This window comes from Podarcis melisellensis (assembly GCF_964234715.1).
Source record: "Podarcis melisellensis genome assembly, chromosome: 10".
Classification (NCBI taxonomy): Eukaryota; Metazoa; Chordata; class Lepidosauria; order Squamata; family Lacertidae; genus Podarcis; species Podarcis melisellensis.
The window spans coordinates 7,976,784-8,000,983 of record NC_138542.1 but is presented as its reverse complement, the minus strand read 5'-3'; the positions used below and the strand labels follow the sequence as shown (position 1 = coordinate 8,000,983).

At 43.3% G+C, this 24,200-nt stretch overlaps 1 protein-coding gene and 1 long non-coding RNA gene across 4 annotated transcripts in view; one reads left to right on the top strand and one right to left on the bottom strand.

Annotated features, from left to right (window-relative positions):
* Window positions 1-24,200, top strand: part of COG5 (component of oligomeric golgi complex 5) — a 170,493-nt gene that overhangs the window by 109,005 nt on the left and 37,288 nt on the right. For all 3 annotated transcript variants that reach the window (XM_081927685.1, XM_081927686.1, XM_081927684.1), the window contains exons 9-14: window positions 178-290; window positions 393-470; window positions 12,103-12,184; window positions 16,576-16,780; window positions 18,324-18,485; window positions 19,938-20,037. In XM_081927685.1, coding sequence (XP_081783811.1) covers window positions 178-290; window positions 393-470; window positions 12,103-12,184; window positions 16,576-16,780; window positions 18,324-18,485; window positions 19,938-20,037 — 740 coding nt within the window. The remainder of the gene's footprint in view (window positions 1-177; window positions 291-392; window positions 471-12,102; window positions 12,185-16,575; window positions 16,781-18,323; window positions 18,486-19,937; window positions 20,038-24,200) is intronic.
* Window positions 8,110-24,200, bottom strand: part of LOC309379083 — a 30,309-nt gene continuing 14,218 nt past the window's right edge. The window contains exon 3 of the long non-coding RNA XR_014172356.1: window positions 8,110-8,505. This is a non-coding gene — a long non-coding RNA (uncharacterized lncRNA). The remainder of the gene's footprint in view (window positions 8,506-24,200) is intronic.

Sequence of the window (24,200 nt, the reverse complement as noted above, 5' to 3'; positions counted from 1 at the left end):
GGCTGCCCATCTCTGCTCTAGCACCATGCTGAACCAAGACCTCTTTCTTTCCATTTCTCTACCAGTTCCAGTATGTCCCTTCTTGTGCATCCAGATATTTTAAATCCCAATTGTAGCAATTCCCCAAGCTGAGTTGTTGCCGTTTAAGTTTTTTGAGACAGGTTGTTCTTAAAACAGGTGGTCCTGGAAGAGCATCCATGCCAACACCAGGAAACACAGCAGCCTTTAGAGCTGCTCTATGGACCAATATGGAAAAGCTGATGGATCAAATCTGTGCAGCTTGTGGGCAGGTACTTGGCTATTTAAACATCCTCTTCTGGCTTGGCACGGTTTGGAGGGCACCGTGAAATGCAGAAGCGAGTTGGGCTGAAAATGACAACTTTCCTTTTCAGGTGCAGCATCTGCGGAAAGTACTGTCCATGAAAAGAGATCCAGTTACACAGGTGTGCTTCATTGAAGAATTAGCAAAGGTAAGGCTTCTCTCCTGGCCTCTTCCCCTGCACCACATCTCTTCCTTCTAACTAAGTGCATTATTGCAAAGGTAACGCCTTTTTTAATTATGTCAGCAGAAAGGGGGTGTTCACTGTTTGGTATTTCAATGTGTAATGAAATACAGTGGTACCTCGGGTTACATACGCTTCAGGTTACAGACGCTTCAGGTGACAGACTCCGCTAACCCAGAAATAGTACCTCGGGTTAAGAACTTTGCTTCAGGATGAGAACAGAAATTGAACTCCGGCGGCGTGGCAGCAGCAGGAGGCCCCATTAGCTAAAGTGGTGCTTCAGGTTAAGAACAGTTTGAGGTTAAGAACGGACCTCCGGAATGAATTAAGTACTTAACCCGGGGTACCACTGTAGTGCTGACACACAGACTAGCCCGAACAGTGTGCATTGATGGATGATTCAAGATCTATAGCAGCCGTAGGCAAACTCTCCAGATGTTTTGGGACTACAATTCCCATCATCCCTGACCACTGGTCCTGTTAGCTAGGGATGATGGGAGTTATAGTCCCAAAGCATCTGGAGGGTCGAGTTTGCCTACGCCTGATCTATAGTCTCTTGGGCACAGACACAAGGCTAGCTTGTATGTGTACCTTTCAGGCAAGTAGAACTTAACCATTTGATGTTTCGTGGGACTGGCGTCTGGTTTAAACCAGGACCTCTGTTGCTTCGTGTGCAGTGTTAGCCTGCCAGCGCAGGGATGGCCTGGTCTATGAATCCCTTGTGTGCAGTTGTAGATGAAGTGGCCCAGTTTCAGCAAAGCACCAGGAATATCTTTCTTGCTTGTTCTCCTTGCCTTGGATGCAAACTAGTGTAATTTGCTCTGAACTTTCGGGGGGGGGACCACCTCTCGAAGATGGGGAACTCTGTAGAATGGCTTTTTAGGGAATGCAAGAGACTGAAGTATGGGAGGAATTGATAACCCAACAAGAGATGTGCATAAACACTGCCCCATCCCCACATGGCATCCCTTGGGATGACTGCTTTTTTGTCATATTTGAAAGAATAATAAAATATCATTACGTGCCTTTATTAATGATCAGTGTTATCTTTCGCCATAATACTGTGTGCATTGGCTAATTAATCTTATGTATTAGTAAGATAATGTGTCTTTGTATGGTTTGTCACATGATCCAGCCATCTGCTTCTCTCCTTTTTGGCAATTCCCTCTTTGATAAACAATCCACGGCTGTCCTTTGCCTACAGTAGCTCCCCTCTGAATACCTCTTCTTATCCATTCACTTGTATTGTGCTGTATTCTTATTTAGACAAATTTGATGAATGATCTTCCCAAGGGGCAATAACAGCGCTAGCCAATCAGTTCATCTATCATAATTTGTGAAGGAGAGCCCCTTCCTCAATTCATGTTCAAGTTCAAATTTTATTGCAAAGGGAAAGAGAAAATGTTTCAATTCCATGTGCTGGATAAATTCCAGCAGATTCAATTTTTTTAATGGAGAGGAGAGACCATTTATGCAAATAGTTTGCAATATAAATATTAAATGGAGAAACAAAAACTTGTTTCTTGCGGCTGCATGCTCTTTGCAGTTTCTCTTATGAGTCGACTTAAAAGAAAAACCCTAGGAAACATACCCTCTTTATATGAGAAGCTTCTCATAGCTACATGGTCTTTGTTAGGAGTTACAGTCTGCCCTTTCCAAGGCATTGGGCTGAGGAATAGTAATTTATCTTACACACTGATGCCAGGAAATTATAGGCCAGGGACCTGCCTTGGGTAAACTAGTGGGAAGCATGGTCAAGGGTAGAATTGCAAGGCATAGAGAAGCATAAGCTTTGCCCTGCAAGAATTAGCATTGCTTCTGTAAAGGGCTCTTGTGTGCTCTACTCATTACTGGTGGTGAGGTCAATTCTGAGAGATGGACCCCCAAAATGTTTCTGTGTTTGACATTGTAAGTTTCTTTTTGGCACATAGAGGAAGACGTTTCATAGCTCAGTGACACATGCTCATTCTCCCTCTGCAAAATGGTGTCATCCTAGATCTCTCTGGCTGCTCAGTATACTCAAATCATTTATGTGTGAAAATCTAAGTGATGAGGAATAGGGTTGGCTTTTTTCATGGCTGGTCACTATGAACACCGCATTTCTAAAAACATTACCGTATTTTTCGCTCTATAGTACACACTTTTCCCCCTCCAAAAATGAAGGGGAAATTTGTGTGCGTCCTATGGAGCGAATGCAAGCTTTCACTGAAGCCTGGAGAGCGAGAGGGGTCGGTGCACACCGATCCCTCTCGCTCTCCAGGCTTCAGGAAGCTATCCGCAAGCCTTCGGAGCCCGGTGGGAGTTCCCGCCAGGCTCCGAAGGCTTGTGGATAGCCTGTTTTGGGGTCTGTGGTCGAGCCGAGCTTTCCCCGTCCCCAGCCCCGCAAGCTCCAGGAGTGATAGCGAGGTTGCGTGCAATCTCGGCGCCTCTCCTGGACCTGTTTTGGGGGCTGGGGTCAGGGGAAGCTCGGGCTTCCCTCGCCCCAGCCCCGCGGCTAAAAACGAAGCCGCGCACAACCTCTCCCGGCTGGAGAGGTTGCGTGTGGCTAAAGAGGAAGCCAAGACAGCCAGCGGGATGGATCCCACTTGCTGTCTTGGCTTCTTTCCCCTTTGGGGCTGGTGGGGGGGGATATATTTTTTTCTTTATTTCCCCTCCCCCTAAAAACTAGGTGCGCCTTATGGTCCGGTGCGCCCTATAGAGCGAAAAATGCGGTATTTGCTCGGTTTGGTTGTATGTCCAAAGATGTGTCTTTGGGACCAGAAGATGGATGGGTGATTTAATAGACTGATACACCCCCTTTTTAAAGCTTCCCTAACCCCACTTTTGATGGCTTGAAGGGAGATGCCCTTAAAAATTCCTGCACTTCCCTAGCAAACATTGTGCTAGAGAGGACCACTGTAAATCCTAGTTTAAGTAATTCAACAATATTTTGTTTTATTGTAAATTCATGCTCATGTGGAACGTAGAGTGTGTAATACTTGTCAAGAGAACTCAATAGAAGAAAGAGTGTTGATCATTCAAATGGACATGTTTGCATTTGCATGTCTATTTTGATACCTTTATTTGGCTGAGGGGCGGGTCTTTAGTCCATTGTATTCTGTCTCAGTGCTTATTTCTCTGAACTTCTAAACGGAATGCAGTTTTATTTGAACCCCAAACCAAATGTGCACTGGCCTTAACATTCATTGATGGCATTGGTATTGTGTGTTGAAAACCTGCCTTTTGCTGCTGCTACTGAAATAAGCAATAGTGAATAGTGAAATAAGCAATACTGAAATTTGCCAATAGTGGTTTAATCCAGTGTTTCCCAACGTTGGGTCTCCAGCTGCTTTTGGACTACAATTCCCATCATCCCTGACCACTGGTCTTGCTAGTTAGGGATGATGGGAGTTGTAGTCCAAAAACAGCTGGAGACCCAAGGTTGGGAAACACTGCCCTAGTTATCTAACATACAGTGGTACCTTGGGTTACAGACACTTCAGGTTACAAACACTTCAGGTTACAGACTCCGCTAACCCAGAAATAGTACTTCAAGTTAAGAACTTTGCTTCAGGATGAGAACAGAAATTGCACGGCAGTGGCAGCGGGAGGCCCCATTAGCTAAAGTGGTACCTCAGGTTAAGGACAGTGTCAGGTTAAGAACGGACCTCCGGAACGAATTAAGTTCTTAACCCGAGGTACCACTGTATTGTCACAAGCTGCTAGGTAGGACTTTTGGAACTGCCTAACAATCCGTTAAATCTAGAAATGCAAGCATACCCTCAGTGTCTGTTGAGCAATAGGGACAGCCAGATGGGAGTGCAAGATCTGTTGAGTCTGCTGCCAGTAGTTAAAAATAAGCTGATAAATCATGGAAATTCTAATACTCATTTAAAAAGCCAAAGCAATTTCACATATGATACTATCCGTTTCCACTCTTCATAAAGTGTCTGGGAGAGGAGAGAAGGTTGGATTTTTGTGTGTCCACATTAGAAAGTTGATCTAACAACAAAACACATTGGAACTTGTCCATTTTTAAAGGGCCGTATGCCCATTCTCACAGGACATGGTAACATAAACCCTGCATTTTACATTCTGTTTGCTAATTACTGGTGGTGAGGTCAACTCTAGCATTACATCTATCTTCCTCAACAGCTGCGATTCCACTTTAGATGCCCATCTGTCTCCTTGGAGACTCTGCAATGGAAGTCAATGTCCATAGCTCCACCTACATTGGTCACTGGTCACCCCCACTTCTGCCTCTGATCCTTCCCATCACTGTCATGTGCTCCCCAAAATGTTGCCAAGGAGCAGGCGGGAAAGTGTTCCCCATCCCTGATTTAGACATTATTGCCATATAAAAATAATATCCCCCTGGAATCATCTGTACGCAAATTAAAAAGCAAAGACACCCTGTTAGTTTTAGTTTGAAAAGCAATATTCAAAAATATATAAACCATGTTCTCCCTGGCACCTACATAAAGAGATTACCTTTTAAAATGTTATTTTGCCACTGGAAAGCACTGAATATAATGAAATGTAGCCTGCAGTGAAACAAAACACAAGACCCTCTTCAAAACAGTGGTGGTTATTGATTGTGTGACCACCACACTATATATCATATACAACATAGCATAAATATACAGGCATTATATATATATATATATATATATATATATATATATATATATATATATATGCAGGTTTTGGTGTCCTCGGGTGTCTTCCCGTGTAAAAGTTGGGGTGTCTAGGCGACGTTTCGACGAGGTCTCACTCGTCATCTTCAGGCTGGTGCTTTCGGCTTCTTGTTACTGGAACAGAGCAGGATCTCAGTGTTTGAGTTCCTATAAATACTGTTGAGGGGGTGTGGTGTATAGCCTCCAATGTTCTGGGCAGAGAGGAAGTTCCCAGGCTAGTGTGCCTTTTCTTCTTTTGTTCCTTAATTACTTGAGGGATATCTTGAGTGATTTCTTGAGTGATATCCTGAGTACCACTTAGGTGGGTCATTAGGTGTGGATTAGTTGCTAAAGTCTTTGTGTCTTGACCTCTTGAACTTTGTGAAGAGTTTTTCTGAGAAGATGGCTGTACTGCACTTAGTTGTGCTCTGGCTTGGCTTCGTGTATAGGGGCGAGCTGTGGTTTTGTGGCCTGTGTCAGCCAGATCTGTGTAGGGATTGCAGGGGGGTGCAAGTAATTAAGGAACAAAAGAAGAAAAGGCACACTAGCCTGGGAACTTCCTCTCTGCCCAGAACATTGGAGGCTATACACCACACCCCCTCAACAGTATTTATAGGAACTCAAACACTGAGATCCTGCTCTGTTCCAGTAACAAGAAGCCGAAAGCACCAGCCTGAAGATGACGAGTGAGACCTCGTCGAAACGTCGCCTAGACACCCCAACTTTTACACGGGAAGACACCCGAGGACACCAAAACCTGCATTCCTGTACCCGTGAAAATCTACGAAAGCAAATATATATATATATATATATATATATATATATATATATATATATATATATATAATCTGATTCAAAACACCACAAACAGAAATAAAGGGTGGATTGAGGTGATTGGGAACTTGACAGTTCCTCTACTGGCATTTTTTTTTACTACTGCAAATGATATCTTTTGCTCGGAGTCTCACATTTGGAAGTCACGTTGCTATAGAAATAGCGTGTACGGATCTTCCTTCGTTCAGTCCCACGAGGCCTGCAATACAGAATTGTTAAATCTTTTGCAGCCCCATGTTATAGCTTACAAATATTCATGGGGCAACTTCCAAGGTCTTTTGTCTGCAAGATGCTTTTTCCAAACCTGCCTTTGGGGCCTCAATGATTAGAAAAACCCTGTCCACATTAGTATTAAGAGCTTTGTTTTGGGACCCTGTAGCAAATGAACTGCACAGTACAGTGGTGCCCCGCAAGACGAATGCTTCGCAAGACGGAAAACCCGCTAGACGAAAGGGTTTTCTGTTTTGGAGGTGCTTCGCAAAACGAATTTCCTATGGGCTTGCTTCGCAAGATGAAAATGTCTTGCGAGTTCCTGCGGGGTTTTTTCCCTCCCCCCCTTTTTCCCAAGCCGCTAAGCCGCTTAACAGCTGATCCGCTAAGCCCGATAAGCTGCTTAACAGCTGATCCGCTAAGCCGCTTATCAGCTGGTCCGCTAAGCCGCTTAACAGCTGATCCGCTAAGCCGCTTATCAGCTGATCCGCTAAGCCGCTTATCAGCTAATCCGCTAAGCCGCTTATCAGCTGATCCGCTAAGCCGCTAATGGGTTTGCTTCGCAAGACGAAAAAACCGCAAGACGAAGAGACTCGCGGAACGGATTCTTTTCGTCTTGCGAGGCACCACTGTAATATTCTCTGTATAGCTTTACGTTTCAAAGGGGCTTGAGAATAAATGTTTTTCATTGTTTTAATCAAACTGCTCCTGGAGGCTGTGTTATGTGCTGTATAAAAAAGGAGGACTGAAATCAGTGTGTAAGGGTTGGTATTTTTCATATATAAATAACACTGTTGAGCACTTGCAAGTAGTCATCTACTGTAATAAGGCATAGGTGGAATGTCATTTTAATTTTACATTTTAAACCTTGCCCAGGATGTAATGGTAGCTGTTGGTTATTTGTATTTTTAACTCTTGATCTGTCATAATGCTCACCAGAGGATCCATTTATCAAGCATGCTCTCCACAACAATCACAACCCAAGTAGTCACTTGGCACAAAATGGAAGAACTTATCCACAGGATTTTTTTCCTACCCAGTGCCAAGTAATCTGAGTTTTGCTGCTTCTGTCTATGGAGAGGATGACGACCAAGATGTTCAAGGGGGACAGGAAGCCAAGCCTTATGAGGAACGGTTGAGAGAACTGGATATGTTTAGCCTGAAAAACAGGAATCTGGAAGATAAGATGGCCAGCTACAAATATCTAAAGCAGAGCTTTCCAAACTTTTCATGCTGGCGACACACTTTTTAGACAGCAAACCGGAGGTCAAACTAACCCCTTTCCAGCTCCAGGAGGAGTGTGGGGAGCGTTTGCATAACACACGTACACACTGCAGCCGACACACTTAATGTGTCGCGACACACAGTTAGGAAAGCTCTGATCTAAAGAGCTACCACATGGAAGATAGATCGAGCTTGTTCTCTCCTGCTCTAGAGGGTAGAACCTGAAGCAATGGATTGAAGTTACAAGAAAAGAGATTGTGGTGTAACATCAGGAAGATCTTTCTGACAGTAAGGGCTGTTCGACAGTAGAACAGACTCCCATGAGAGGTTGTGAGCTCTCCTTCCTTGGAGGTTTTTAAGCAGAGGTTGGATGGCCATCTGTCATGCATGATCTAGTTGAGATTTCTGCATTTGCAGGGGTTGGACTTGATAACGTTTGAAGTCCCTCCCAATTCTACAACCCTCCCAACTCTATGATTCTATTTCAGTTCCCAGTACTAAATTTCCACCGTTGGCTGGAGGGAGTTAAAAAAGCTGGTAGGCTTTTGATTTTTCTCCTGTTTGGGAGCTACTTGTAGTGTTCAAGTCTCCTTACTTTGCAGCTTGTTCTCTTCCTTCCCCCATCCCCGCAAAAAGGGGGGGGGGACAGCCGTATCTTGCTTCTGCAATTAAACCTCTTCCTGCTCTTATTGAGAAACCTCTATGGACTCATTGAGTAATGTGATTTTCTGGTGAGCCCTGTTCACACCGCTGATGTAATTTCCCCCAGAAAGGGTATCCATCTTTGTCATTTGCAGCAGAAACAGCAGCAGAGTCTTGTGACACTTTAATAGAATTAACACATCTATTCTGGCCTAAGCTTTGGTGGGCCACAATCTGCTTCATCAGGTGGTTTGCCTCTTTTCTACCCTACCTGAGAAAGGGGGTGGTGGCATTTCACACTTACCGTAACCTGATCATCTGGACTATCCCACCTGCTTAAGGGATGGATCCTAAAAGGTGATGCGTTAGATAAATAGTCCTGGAGGATTCCAGCTCTGTTGCAGATTTGTTGTTGTACAAGAAGCAACTTTCCATAGCTAAAGAAGAAGGCTAGACCACTCTGAATATTTGCGTTGTCAATCTACATTGCTTAGTGTTCCAGTAGACTAGCAATAGGCACCACCCGCCTGTTTGAAGAGGACTGATAGATAGAAATTCACTAGTAATACTAGGTTTTCCTTTCAAATATAGATTAATTGCAAAAGACAGACAGCAAGCTTGTGATTTTTCTAAATGAGCAGATAAATATGTTTTGTCTAAAAATAGGATACTTGTTCTGTCTTAATGTTGAAGAAATAATTTGAAATGAGACTTTTAGATTGCAGCTGTAATGTCATTGCTTGTTATCACAGATGACACAGTATGCCAGGTTTTTGGCTGGTTCTGAGGAATTCATTGATTCTTTGGTAGTAATTGACTGGAACATTCAGTTATATTTTAGAGCAGTGGCATCAGGATAGATTAATGTGAACAAGTAGGTTCACATTTCTGTCACTACCAGCCGTTTTTGCCTTCAGGAATAATCTTATAATCCTGTGACTAGGCAGCAGTACGCTAAATTTGGAGCCTGTACTGTTGATGTGAGCATCTGCAGATGCATGTGATACAATGCTTGCAGCAGATGTAGTACTTCTGGTTTGCTTGGAACCTCCAGCTGGAAATTTTTTGGGCAAAACCGTCAACATTGCATAATGTTGCATAATGCAGAAATGTGTAACTTTGAACCTTTGTTCCTATGGCTTTCCTTTGTTCTGTGATTTATCAGAATAGCGAGAGAGAGTTTTAGTTTCACAAGTGAACATGCGCCAGTGGATTAGGAACCTCTCTATCATTGCCACACGTTGCATATCTGTAGTTATTTAAGAGCACATTTGGATTATAGTTGGGACTTGCAATGAGTCAGTGAGCTAAAGGAGACTTGTAGTCCACTCTTGGGGTCATCTGTTGGTTGCAAGCCATCAAAGTATTGTCATACCTGAAAGATCACCTCATCAGGGGTAGGCAACCTAAGGCCCATGGGCCACAAGCGGCCCATGGGGGTCATTTAACTGGCCCACGAGCTGCCCCCGAACCGAGCCCCCACGCAATGTGCTTGTCAGGGAACTGACATCGGAGCCAGAAGTGGAGGCAGGGCTCCCAAGCGATGTCGGAGAAGGGCCAAGCAGGGAGAGAGGGGACTCATCAGCTGGGGAAGGAAATCAGCGTAACAGCAGGGATAAAGGGGGGCGGATGGGGGAATCGGAGAGAGGGCTCCAGGACTCTTCGCTGGAGACCAGCGGGGAGAGCACAGGTCCTCCGCTACTCACACCCACCCTGCGCAGAAGACTTCCGCACAGGGAAAGTAGGCGTAGACTTGGCGTCAAAGAACTTCTTTGCTGGAAGAAGTTCAAGAAACGCCCATTGACGGATTATGCTAGCGACTGAACAGCCACAGAGTGAAGGGCTGTCTAGCCAGGAAAGGTTTAACCAGGCTACCTAGCCAGGAGTGGCAGCAACTTACGCACGAGCAACCCCATATAACCATTACAGTGCTGAACTGGCATGGCACAGCACAGGGACTCACTTCCGCGGCACTGGAAATTGCGGGCGCATGAGCAATCCAGCCCACGGAAGAATCTCCACTGGAGTGAACTGGCCCAGGTGAGGCAAAGCTTTCCAACCCCTGCCCTACATACCTAAATTATATCTATGTTTTATGGGAGATGGCACCCTGCAGATACCATCCCAAGAAACATCTACAGTGTGGCAGCACCTACACTTTGGAACTCCCACTCCTTGCATTGCAGACAAACGCCTTCACCATTGGCTTTTGGGCACATGCTAAAGACATTCCTCTTTCAATAAGGCTTCTAAATTCTTTATCCCAGTTGATATCTTCCCTGGATGTAATTGATTTTATGTATGGGTTGTTCTGTTGAACTGTTCTTATATTTATAGTTATTGCTTTTTGAAAAGGTTGGGCATCTGATTCAGTCAATCAAGGTGCATTATGTAGCATTATGCAGACATAAGCTCCTGCGTAAGCATTTTCTGTTGTGGGAAACAAGATACTGGACTAGAAAGGCCCTGATCCACCAGTCTCTTCTTGCATTCTTACAGTGAGATACAGGAAAAATATGGACTCATTCAACTATAAAATAGGATAGCGGTCCAGTCTGTAAAAACAGAAGGATAAAAATGTACAAAGTGGAATAATATTGGCTGGTCATAAGCATAAATCAAAGATAAATATAGATTCAATTGAGGTGTGAATACTAATCTTAATAATCTCTAAGTGCACATAAGTGTTTCAAGACAACCTACCGTATTTTTCGCTCCATAGGGCACACCAGACCATAAGGCGCACCTAGTTCTTAGGGGGGGAAATAAAGAAAACAAAATATCCCCCCCCCCCCAGGTCCAGGAGCAGCGGCAAGTTTGCACGCAACCTCGCCGCCGCTCCCGGAGCTTGCGGGGCTGGGGACGGCGAAGCCCGAGCTTCCCCCAACCCCAGCCCCCAGAACCGGCAGCTATCCGCAAGCCTTCCATCAGGGAGTTGGTGCAGCGCTCACCGGGATTCAGGATTCAGGCTGCTGTCTGCAAGCCTTTGGAGCGCTCCGAAGGCTTGCGGATAGCTGCCTGAAGCCTGGAGAGCGAGAGGGGTCGGTGCGCACCGACCCCTCTCACTCTCCAGGCTTCAGCGAAAGCCTGCATTCGCACCATAGGACGCACACACATTTCCCCTTCATTTTTGGAGGGGGAAAAGTGTGTCCTAAAGAGCAATAAATATGGTAATTGGGAGCAGTAAAGAGGAGCATGGCCATGGAAAGGAGCAAAACATCACCTGCAGAGCAGAAGACTCAAGGAAGAGGACATCTAAAAGCACACAAATAAGATCGCACGTGTGTGTGTGTGTGTGTGTGTGTGTGTGTGTGTTGAAACTACATTTATATATGCACCTGTGTGTGCTGCTGGTGGAAGGGAGAACTCATTGTGTTGCTCTGAGGGAAGTGGGTTACCAGACTCGGCAAAAAGCCTCCCGTGCTCTTGAAATACACTTACAGGTCACAAGAGGCTGATGCCCTTCGTCCTGTATTGCTCTTTAAAAGAGTAGGAGTTTGATTGAAACGATTTCCACTGAGCTGAAAAGTTAATCGGATGCAGTCCATTACTCATCTTGTCAGCGGCTTCCACTATAGTGGATTGTATTACAAGATGATAATCTGTCTGTTACTTGAGTTCACAGACAGCATTACAAATGTTTCTCCCTTGCCCGCCCAATCGCTGTTTGTGTGACTTAACGTTCTTCGTGTGTGTGTGTAATTTCACCTGGCTTCCAAGCTTCATGAAATAATCCCAACCCCCCGAAAATAAGGCCTGTGCCGGCGATGGTGTGTTTTTGGTGCATTCTGAAAACCTTTCTACCCATCCATTCTCTCGCTGATGAGTGCTGTTGGTCAAGCGCACTGCTGGTTACAGTCAATATGCCAAATCCTTAGATTGTGTTTTTATACTGCTTGGATGGTCCAAAGGCCTGAACTCGGGTTAAGGCAGCTTCTGGTGGTCCTTCCATGGGAGGCATGAAGAGTACAGTATCCCTAGTTGTAAATTTGGGGCATTTCTGACTTATCTCTCTCCTCCTCTTTTTCTCCCAGGATGGCCTGTCAGACATTTTGTTTACATTTTGGACGGCAGTGACTCAGACTCTTGCCTCCCAGTTTCAGAAGGCAACCGACTGTAAGTATTGAGTCCGGCCTGTGCAATTCTTTTGTTTTCTACATTTATCCTGAAAATATGTTAATTCTGTAGAATTCACCACTGCTGCCGCCCCTGCTACCCAGCCAAATAGTGCTCAATAAAATACCAGTGTGGGTTGGTAGGAATCAACCCTCCCCACCAAAAATAAATAAATGTAACTGTCTCCTGCAATTCCTTCATAGCAACATATCAAGTCCTTTGGTCCAGCATGGGGGAGGAATGCCTGTTCTTCAGAGCTTCTGACAACCTCCCATGCGCTAGCAAAAACAGGAAGTGGCTTTTTCACTGGAATGCAGGGAAGATGTCGCCTAATCTGCTGAAGTAGCAGAGTATGTAGCTTTCACAAACTGAGTTAAAAAAAATATTTTAAAAATGTCCAGTAGCACCTTAGAGACCAACTACAGTGGTACCTCGGGTTACATACGCTCAAGGTTACATACGCTTCAGGTTACAGACTCTGCTAACCCAGAAATAGTACCTCAGGTTAAGAACTTTGCTTCAGGATGAGAACAGAAATCGTGCTCCGGCAGCGCGGCGGCAGCAGGAGGCCCCATTAGCTAAAGTGGTGCTTCAGGTTAAGAACAGTTTCAGGTTAAGAACGGACCTCCGGAACGAATTAAGTAATTAAGAATTAAGAAGTGTGCGTGCACACGAAAGCTTATACCAAGAACAAACTTAGTTGGTCTCTAAGGTGCTACTGGACAGGTTTTTTAATATATTTCGACTGCGTCAGACCAACATGGCTACCTACCAGAGTTTAAAAAATAAATACCTGTGGAAATGTAATAGGGAGGAGGTGGTTCTGTGGTGTTTTAGCCATAAGCCACCTTGAGCTTCAGGGGAAAGGCGGGATATAAATTAATATAGTGATAATAATAATAACAGTAATACTAATAGGCTGCCTTTTTTGCTTGCTTGCTTGGAAATCTGCACGAAATAATTCAGGTAGGGAAGAGTTGCATTGCTGATCTACTAGGTACCCATGATATCCATGCAGCAGTAACCCACACAGCATTTGTGATGGCACGAGGTGGAAAGAGAAAATGTATTTTTTCAACAGTAAAATGCTGCAGTTTCAGTGTTCAGGAAATCACGTTTCCTACAACAGAAGCGCTGCCTTGAGGAAATTGGGTTTTGTTTTGCACGGTCCTGAGTACCAGCTATGCTACTTTGAAGAAATGTGCAGGACACACTGCAGTAACTGAACAATGGCATTTTACTCCCCCCCCCCCTCCTTTTTATACTAAAACATTTGTCTGGCCCCTGTGTGGTATGTACAATTTTTTAAAAAAATCTATTGGAAAATTAGTGATAAATATTTGTCATTGAATATGTATCAATATTTCTGAGCACCCATTTAGAGAGCGTTGCTTGCATGTCAAGAATCCAAGAACATTAGAAAAGTGTGAGAGCTGATGTGGTGTAACTAGGGGGATACGGGTTCAAAACACTACTTGCACATGCATGACTTTCCCCCCAGTTATTTCACCATTACTTTCTGCCACAGAGGTTGCCAGCCTTTTGCCCATCGATGCCATGGTGCCGTGAAGGCTTTCTTTGGCTAAGTTCCCCAGATTCTGAGGTTTCATTAAAATAAAGAAGTCTCTAGAAAGAAAGTTATGAGGCAAAATGTTCAGGTACCTTGAAATGAGAGTGAGTGTCATATGGCCACCATGTGTATTTTTCGTGGCACTGAAGAACACTGTTGTTATTAGACAGCAGCACCATCAGTCTATGCAGTATTGTGTGAGCTCCACAATCGGGACATTCCTGTGGTAAGCACAAGGTTGTCATGGCTGGTTGTCTCAACCATGGGTGGTTGCTATGACACATTCGACATGGCAGCCATTTTGTTACTGGCACCCCTTGCGCTCTCCCAAAATTTGAAACACCGCCCAAAAAAGGTTGCCAACCCCTGACCTACTGTGTAGGCTGTCCTGAAATCCTTCGGAGAAGAACAGGACAAAAAGGCAACCTGGAAAAGTTTTATTGTTTTGTTTTGTATTGCTCCTTTGATCCACATTAGTCAAAGAATATCAAATATCTTTCCTTCAGGTGAAACGGATACTGAAGCCGCACAACAACAGTTTTGTGAATTTACTAGCATTTTTCCTTCACGCTTATGGATAAATCTTTAACTTTGTGCAAGTGCACAGCATATCTGTAACCATCTTTGAAGTGAAACGGTGAAAGTTAGCTATTGCTCTATTTGTACGTAGTTGTTTTGTATAGTTGCTAAGTAACCAAGTGATCTAATTTAATTTGAGTGACTGCCTAATACTGTCAAATATACTTCACCATTACTAAATAAAAAATACGCTGTCAGGCTGGAAAGAAATTGGAATCTCAGAGGACTCCTCATAGCTGCCGGGTCCTCGACTCAGGCTGCATCAGTTCCCTATGTAGGGTCAAGCTACATGTCATGAGGGAGATGTGTGAATTTTTCGATATCAGTAGCAGCCACAGGGCCTCCAAACTAAATTGGGGCCATGGGTGTGAGTGTTAACCTCCCCCCAACAAAAAAACCCACACAATTCTCACAAATTACTCCCCACTCCAGAAATTCTGCCTGTAAAGTGTTCCTGCCAGCACAAATAACAAATTCAGGGAGGGGGAGATTTTTATGATTGGGACAGTGAACTCATATCTTTCTGTGGTTCCAATTATTATTCTTTCTCCCCACCCCACCCCCAATGTGGCTGTAAAATCATAAGAAGAGCCTGCTGGATGAGACCGATGACCCATTTGGTCCAGCATCCTGTTCTCACAATGGCTAAAGTGTTGCTTGTGGGAAAAGAGCAAGCAGGATTCGAATGCAGGGCCACTCCTCTGCTTTCCAGCAACAGATATTCAGAAGTATTACTGCCTCCAGCAGTAGAGGGAGCGCATAGCCATTTGTCTAATCTTCCTTTAAAGGGTTGTAAGGTAAATTATAAAGAAACGTAAAAACTGCCCATCCTTACTTGGCCCACAAATGTTTCAGGCCTAAGCTGTGTCTGTACATCCTATGTCTTTTGCAATAATATTTTGTTTCCTTGTTACTCTCTCACTCTTTGCGTATTTTAACTTGTTTATTATACATGTATCCAGTGAAGCTTCTGGGCTCTTTTTAGTAATTTTAAGAGCATTTAGTCACCAACAAACACAATAGGCATGCATACAGAAAAGCCCACTTTCAGACACTCCTAACTTTAGCATGGGCTTGGCAAAATCCAAATCGAAAAGGTATGAAATCTAAACCTTGGAAATAAATCTGTAGGGTTTAGCAAAATAAGTACAGTAGCTCTATTCAAAATCAGAAAAATATAACAAATTGTAAATCAACCTCTGTTGTGAAGAGAGGTACATGTCTATATATTCTGATTAATGATATTTTAAATGATATGTGGAAATTCTGCTGGTGACTGAGAAGGGACACAGTGTTTAATTTGCAGGAAAAAACCTATCTAGAAATCCTTCCATCTGATTTCAGAGACTTTACCTCTTAGCTATATGTGTCGGGTCTCTATAGTTACTCAGTAGTGGGAGGGACATTTGCTCAGGGACACTTTAATCTTTTCTTGTGTTTCAGAGTTGAGTCATTATATTGAAAATAGATCCTTAGTCAAATTATGCCCTGAGAGAAGGTAGTGATACTGGCCTAGTTACCACAAAATGCTAAACAATGGTTTATTCAACTATAGTTTATTGAACCATGACTTAGTTGTATGTGGGAACTCTGTCCATTGACTTCACTATGTTTTGTTTACTGGCAACAAACTCTGATCTGGAGTCATGGCATGTTGTTGGCTTTCAGACTTTGGTTTGTTTAACATGTGTGTTAAGCACTCTTACTTAACCTGGTTTGTTTGATTACCATCCCCTCCCCAGGACACACACCAAGTTGAAGCCATTTTTTAATCATCTGTGAGATGATCGTTGTTAACACATGGTTTGTTAAACAAACTATGGCTTAGTATTATACGCAAACCATCCAATAGTTAGAAGACAAGGAGTTTTATTTTCCTTTGCTAATGTTAATGAAAATTATTTCTCATTGAGAGATTGGTAACTATTTTATAAAGAAGCAGATTTAACGCTAAAGAAGGAATGAAGATCAGGATGGAACATTGTATTAGGACTGCAAAAAAACTCTGAATAGTGTTTTGCAAGGCAATCCTGTAAGGTTGTGAGGGACACCCAATTTCCTCTTGAAAATAATTCTGGGATGAAATTTCGCCCATACAGGCCTTGTAATAAGGACTGCATTTATTTAAATATTATGTGTCCGTGTTATGTTGAATTTAAATGACAAGAATTGTTGGTATTACAGAAACTGATACGGTGTTCCAAGTAATATTTATGGGTTTGTTTGGTTTTTTGTGTTGTAGCTTCCATGTTTTTGAAACAAGCTTTTGAAGGCGAATACCCTAAATTACTGAGGCTCTACAATGATTTCTGGAAGCGTATTCAACAATATAGCAAAAATATTCAAAGAAACTTAATTACAAATGGCACTGCCGAGCACTTTGCAGAACTTCAACAGATAGAAGATGATACGCAGGACATTTTCATGCAAAAGAAACAGGATTATGAGTATGTATATATTAAAAAATAGAAAATTCTAGACTCTGGAGCTTTGTATTCCCCACAACATACAGCATTTTGTTTTAACATTTAATTAACAACAGTGTGCTATTTCATTCTACCAGTTTGTCCAAGCCAATCAGCACTGTACAGTCATTGGACTCTCAGTCTATAGCCAAAGTTTGTTGTTGGCTCACTGATCGTGGCTTGTGGGAGCAAAACAAGCCATGATATGTGGCTCGGACATAACACTAAGCTAAGGGTTTTTGTTTGTTTCCGTTTGTGTGGTAGCAGTAGGAGCACAACAGCCCTGCTCAGCACATCCATGGTAAACCATTAACTGAGATATATTGTGATGTGCAGACTAGGCCACTGAATCTGCTGCTGATGGCATGTACTGTACAGTGCTGGTTGGCTTGGACAGAAGTAGACAAACATTAAATGGGTTTCTGATCTCCCACCTGTCTAGTTTGTGAGATATTTTGTATGTGAGGCTCTGAATCATTGGGCTGTCTCTGACACAGTCTATTCCTGGAGTTCTCAAACTGTGTCATACTAAGGCTCCCCAAAGCAACATCTCTTTGGGACTGAATGTGTCCACTGGCCTGACTGTGTCAAATGTCGATCTCATTCCAGAGGGGGGAACATTTGACCATTGTAGATATTGGAGTAGAGTTGGGGAACCTGTGGCCTTCCAGATGTTGCTGAACATCAACTCCCATGATCCCTGATCATTGATCATACTGACTGAGACTAATGGGAGATCCAGAACACCCGGAGGGCTGCAGGTTCTCTGCATTACTGTCCACAGAGAATCAAAAAAACTTTATAAAAATTCTGATAGAGATTGCAATGCTATATTGTTTTCTGTCTCATGGCCCGTGCAAGACACCCACTGGAGTGTCTTGGGAAATCTCTAAAATTCCTGACAACAGTTTGTGGTTAAACAGTGATTCCTGAAAGTACAGGTTGAGGGGTCCTTATGGGTGGGTCAGTAATAAAAGACAGGGGGTAATGTATTCAATGGGTTTTCACTTCCGGGTTAGAAGCTGGTATGAGTTCCTCAGTATCATTTGGGGTCAGGGACTCAAATTTGCCTCTTATACTAAAAACAGAACAATATGATGTATATGGCATATGTAACTACAGCAAACTTTATTTTAAGTTAGGAAATGTTCCATTTTTAACATTGAATGTCTCAAAGAAAGACCTTGATTTAGAAAAATTGCTTGCTAATTGAACATTTCATGCATTTCGAAGGAGAAGATTAATTCCTAGAGCTACACACATCTCTGCCAATTAACGCTTTAGTAAGTGTAGCTGCTCCGAAAGTTGGGATACTTGCTTTATAGGCTACATACTTTCCCACTAGAAATTACTCTAAAGGATCTGCGTGCCTTCAGAATAATTTGAGTAAGAGCTGAGAAAATAGGGATGGTGTTTCTTTAAGGTAGACTTTAGTCCAACCCCAAATTGGTTGCTTTTTGTTGTTGTTGTTTTGTTTGAAAAAAGGAAATATATTTTATCTTAACCCGTTTTCCCCACTACTCAGTCCAGAAACAGCCCTGAAAGACTCTTTGCAACCTTATGAAGCTGCCTACTTGTCAAAGTCATTGTCGCGGCTCTTTGATCCCATCAACCTCGTCTTTCCCCCTGGAGGTCGCAACCCTCCTTCAGCTGATGAGCTTGACAGCATCATCAAAACCATTGCAAGGTAAAGTGTTGGTAATAAATTTTGGGACGTAACATGCAGCGTGATTTTCCTCTCTCCCTAAATTATAGTTTAGGAAATGGAAGCTCATTACTGCTAAATGATTGATTCCTCATTAATTATCCAAGCAATTAGCAGTGAAATTAAATCAGAGCTTATCTCATGCACTTTTATTGTGCAAACTGGAGAAACCCAGATAGTTCTGTTGGACCTCTTTCTGTTTTTGCACACGTTAGATTCTACTTCCTGGAGATGTTGTTCTGGCCATTTCTGCTGCTGTTCTGAATTTGAAGGTAGTTTAAAAAGAAAAGGTGTCTAAGCCCTAGCTGGCCTGGGAGTGGACATAAATGTTCCAGCCACATTGTTAGAGCCCAGCCCTACATTGTATGTTTCACCATGTCTTACTGTGTGATTGTAATTGTGAGGTAATGGTTGAGGGAGAGGTCTGGGGGAAAATGTCTTTGGAAGAATTAAAACTTTTCATAATATGAACATTATCCCTCCCTTCAGGATATGCCACATTGTTCCAAGGGAGATGAAAGTATAGACATAATCATGATCTGAGAAGAGTCTAGAATATCCTTACTCAATCTGATGCCCTCCAGATGTTTTGGACTGCGAGGCTCATCAGCCCCAGACAGCATGTCCAGTGGTCAGGGATAATGGGAATTGTAGTTCAATAACACCTGGATAGGGCAGTAGGTTGGGAAAGGCTGGTCTAGAGCGACACAAAGCTTTGAACTTATGGCATTAAATTTTAAAAATCCATGTGGGTGGGAAAACCAAGAAGCAGAACAGAAAAATTATTTGACCCCTGAGTCTCTATATCATAACCTCTCTTTGGTCACACAGGTGGCTGTGCTGGAATTTTGAACATGAAGTGCTGGTCAAACTGTTTTGAAAGCATGAAGCTGTTCTTCAAAAAAAAAAAATCCTTTCATAGATTGAGTTTAGACCTGATGAAGAAGGATATCCATATTTGCTCTTGCGACTTATAGAATGCCAACAGTGGAGGAATTGCATTATGATCTGTGGAGAGCGTTGTATGAAAGATACCTTAGAGTTCTCCTGCACATGAGAAACAAATCTGTAATCAAATTTTACTGCCCGTTCACCAAGTTTGGAAAGATCCTTCCAGAACTCTTCACAATTCATTTTGTGTTTTAGCCACCCTGAACATTTTGGTGTCATCAGCAAATCTGGCTGCCTGACTGCTCACCCCTAACTCTAGATCATTTATGAACAAGTTTTAAAGCACAGTTTATTTGTGAACAAGTAAAGAAGGACAAAAGAATGTCACTATGTGAATGGTGCATAACCTCATTCAGAATTAGATGAATTCAATTCATTATCCTAACATAGTGTGTGTAGAAGATGTTATTCCCCCTTGTTTGGTTGAAGAAAACAGTTGAAGAATCGTGATTAAACAGTCATTTTTTTGCCTTTTGTTTCTAGTGAGCTGAATGTGGCTGCTGTAGATCCAAATCTCACCTTGGCGGTATCAAAAAATGTGGCAAAGACCATACAGCTCTTTAGTGTGAAGTCTGAACAGCTTGTAAGTAATTCTCAGTTGTGAAATCATTTTAGGTTTAAAAATGTGTTTCTTTCTGTCATCAGTGCTCCTCAAAAACAGCAGTGCAGTTTGAACAGCTGAAACGTTTAAATACTTCCGGTTATGCATTTTCAATTTTTGTGGATCAGAATTAGTCAGGGCACAATCTAATTCCCATGATTGAGTGGTAGATTTCCTTCTCTACTTACATAAAGGGAGGTTTGCGGACAGAGAAGGTCTCCTCTCACAAGCTTCTCTGTTGCAGGCATGGAAAACTCTCCCCACCCAAAGTGGTGGATCATGAAAGATTTTGCTAGAAAGAGTGGGGTGGCGTTAAGTAAACTTGCGATGCCTCTCACTAATCCTAAAGATGTAGTGATAATGGAGGCTGTGACAGAACAGAGACCTACAACTGCATTTTGTAGGAGAGCTGGGGAACCTGTGCTCCTCCCAATGTTGTTGGACTCCAGCTTCCATCACCCCCAGTCAGCATGGTCAGGGATGATGGGACTTGTAATCCAAATAGTATTATGAGCCTGGCTAGCTCAGTTGGTTAGAGCATGGTGCTGGAAACACTAAGGTTGCAGGTTCGAACCCCATATGGGACAGTTGTATATCCCTGCATTGGACTAAATCAGGGGTCGGCAACCTAAGGGCCATGGGTTACAAGCAGCCAATGGGGGTCGTTTAACTGGCCCCCGAGCCACCCCCAAACTGAGCTGCCCACTTGGCAATTCCCCGCGCGCTGTACTAAACCAGCCCAGCACGGGGACTTGCTTCTGTGGTGCTGGAAATTGTGTCTGCGCAGGCGCCAGAAATTTCGGGCATGCACGATCCAGCCCACTGAGGGATCTTTGACGGAGTAAACCGGCCCAGGTGAGGTAAACCTTGCTGACCCCTGGACTAGATGATCCACAGGGTCCCTTCCATCTCTACAATTTGATGATTCTATGATTTGGAGGATGCCATGTTGGCGAACAGTGTTTTAAACCTGAAAAATTAGAATAGTACAAAACTAGTTTCCTGCAAATAAATAAACAGCCTTCAGTTTCTATAATACAAAATATTTCTAAGGACAAGCCAAGACGATTTTGTCAGTGAATTGTAAAAGCAGGCATGGCAGCCATAAATGCTAAGAAGGCCTCAGGGCCCGTGGAGTTTCGTATTGCATGTGTCATTCAGTCTTCAGAGCCATGTTGAGGGTGATTCAGAAAGAAGCGTGCTTTCAAAAGAGGCAAGTGGTTTCAGAATAAAAACAAATTTTAAAAAAAACACTGACAGGAATGTGGGGCTGCTGCTGCTGCTTTTGTTTCATATCAGTTGTTCTGAAGACCCTGTTCTTCAGGGCTAGCTTTGATGAAGTATGAAGTCTTCAAAGCTGTTGTGACTCTAAGCTGCCAAATGCCCATCACTGAAAGATGGCTTTGAGGGATTTGGGGTGGGAAATCCTGATAACTTTGGTAGGGAAAACACCATACACTTTAAACTCATCTTCAGACTAGGAACACTAACACATCTATCCCAGGGGTCAGCAAACTTTTACAGCAGGGGGCCGGTCCACTGTCCCTCAGACCTTGTGGGGGGCCCGGACTATATAATTTTTTTGTGTGGGGGGGTGAACGAATTCCTATGCCCCACAAATAACCCAGAGATGCATTTTAAATAAAAGGATGCATTCTACTCATGTAAAAACACACTGATTCCTGGACTGTCCATGGGCCGAATTTAGAAGGCGATTGGGCCGGATCCGGCCCCCGGGCCTTAGTTTGCCTACCCATGATCTATCCCGTGTTCCCACAATGTTCCAATGTGCCACTGGGAGGGAATTAACGCCTATAACAATCAGTGCTAGTGTAACATGACTCCCCCAACCATCAGTTCTCTCCCAATATGCACCCTGCACCCCCTCCCCATCTGCTCTAGACGTTGGACAAAAACCTGGAATATGCAGTCGTACCTTGGTTGTCAAACGGAATCCGTTCCAGAAGCCCATTCGACTTCCAAAAACGTTCAACAACCAAGGCGTGGCTTCCAGTTGGCTGCAGGAGATTCCTGCACTCAGTCGGAAACCGCATCGGACGTTCGGCTTCCAAAGAACGTTCACAAACTGGAACACTCACTTTGCGGTGTTCAGGAGCTAAAATGTTCAAGTCACAAGGCGTTCGGGATCCAAGGTACGACTGCATGGTGGAGGGACGGTGCAAAGAGGGAGAGAACATTCTGTTGTGTGCGGAGAAATCCTTGAGGTGTTGGGACGTTTCTTAGTGCTGCATTGAATACAACCTTCCGTTTTGCTTTGTATCAGTGATATTTTTGCAGGATGTGACAGTAACAGCCTTCAAAATCCAGGAAACTGGACTTGTACAGGGGACACATATGTAGAAGCGCCTCTGGTTGCATGAAAAAAATGCTTGTGCATGCCCCCATCTTTCCTGGTTGTACTACACAGTCACTGACAAGCCAAAACAAAAAAAAATTCCTTCCAGTAGCACCTTAAAGACCAACTAAGTCAGTTCTTGGTATGAGCTTTCGTGTGCATGCAGACTTCTTCACACGAAAGCTCATACCAAGAACTGACTTAGTTGGTCTTTAAGGTGCTACTGGAAGGAATTTTTTTTGTTTTGACAATGGCAGACCAACACGGCTACCTATCTGTAACTGACAAGCCAGTTCCTCTGTCTCCCGTGCTTTTGTTTTTAAAATGTATTAGCTGCCTTTCTGTTGCAAGATACTTGTGGTCACGTGCCCAGTAGTCATTCAGACACAGAGACACGAAGCAGTAAAAAATTCTAAACAAGCGCAGAAAACGAAAAGCCTGACCCAGTCAGAACAGAGCAGATGCATTCAAACTAGCAGAGTTTTCATAGTGCCTCGAGCATTACCTGCTAAAATCTGAATCCTACCCCTGAAGTTGAACGGGTTCTGTTGTGATAGAAGGGTTTGCGGTTTTGCACGATTGCCATGTTTTCCTGTGCGTGTTGCGGCACTCAGAGCATTAAGGGACCGCAGCGTCAAATCCCCACCGTGCCACAAAGCTTAGGCCACTTGTTACAATATGATACGATAATCTTTATTGTCATTGTCCCATACAGAACAACGAAATTGAAAAAAATCTACATCAGACATTCAAAAACCAACAAGCTGCTATCCCAGCCTGGTTAGCCCCCTAAAAACTCTGATACCCCATAATTAAATACAATATGCTCCCTAACCTACCCTGGTGGTTTAGAAGCATGCCATGTAAACCACACTGAGTCCTAGAGGAAAAGTAGGATAAAATGCAATCAAATTAATCAACCGCTAGTGATTGGTTTTTGAAGAAGTTTCTCGCTGGAACACCCTGAACACTGTGACTTTGTCAGCTGGCAGAGAGTAGCAGAGACAGAGGGAGTGAGATGAGAGAAATAGATATGGGAAAGAGTTAAGGATAAAAGGTCAGTTATGTTAAGATAGGATAGGAGCCTTCTGCATTAAATGGCTCCTTTCCCCCCTTAAGTCTGTATATGTTTGCATTTTGCTTCTCAGTATTCTGGTCTGAGCGTATTCTCAAGTTTATGTATCTAACCCTGCATGTCTGGTGGGTAGATGTACCTGCGTAAGAATATACAGGGAGAATCCGTAAATGGTGTCAGGAGATTTTTTAATAGAAATCTGGATTCAGTAGAGTAGCTGAGGAACTGACCCTAGTGAACACTTGGGGACCTAGGACCTCTTGTATAAGGTCTCTTAACTATTTCTATATGATAACCTATAGCAAAAAAGGCAACATGGAATTTTTGTCCCTGTAGGGTTAGAATGGTAGAAATTCGTAGCAGCTCATTCTCAAAAATGGAGGGATGCATTTTCTTAACCTTTCCCTCTCCTCAACCCATTTTATTGGTGCTGTGATCTCACTGTAGGCTTAAGGAAATAATGTGGCTTAAGGAAATAATAGTGGCTGTAAAAGCTGTAAGAGTTTGCGTTCAACAGGTAGCAGACGTTCTTCATTATGTAGCTTCCAGTAGGTTTCTTCTTACAGGTCTGTAGAAAACCGTGTTGCTTTTTGCCAAGGGTGTGGAAAGCAAGGAAATGCTTATTTAAAGCATAGTCAGTGAGAACACAAATAATGCGAAGAAAATGTCTAGGAAGCGAGGTGCTAATATGCCACCATCATCAATCAAGTTGGT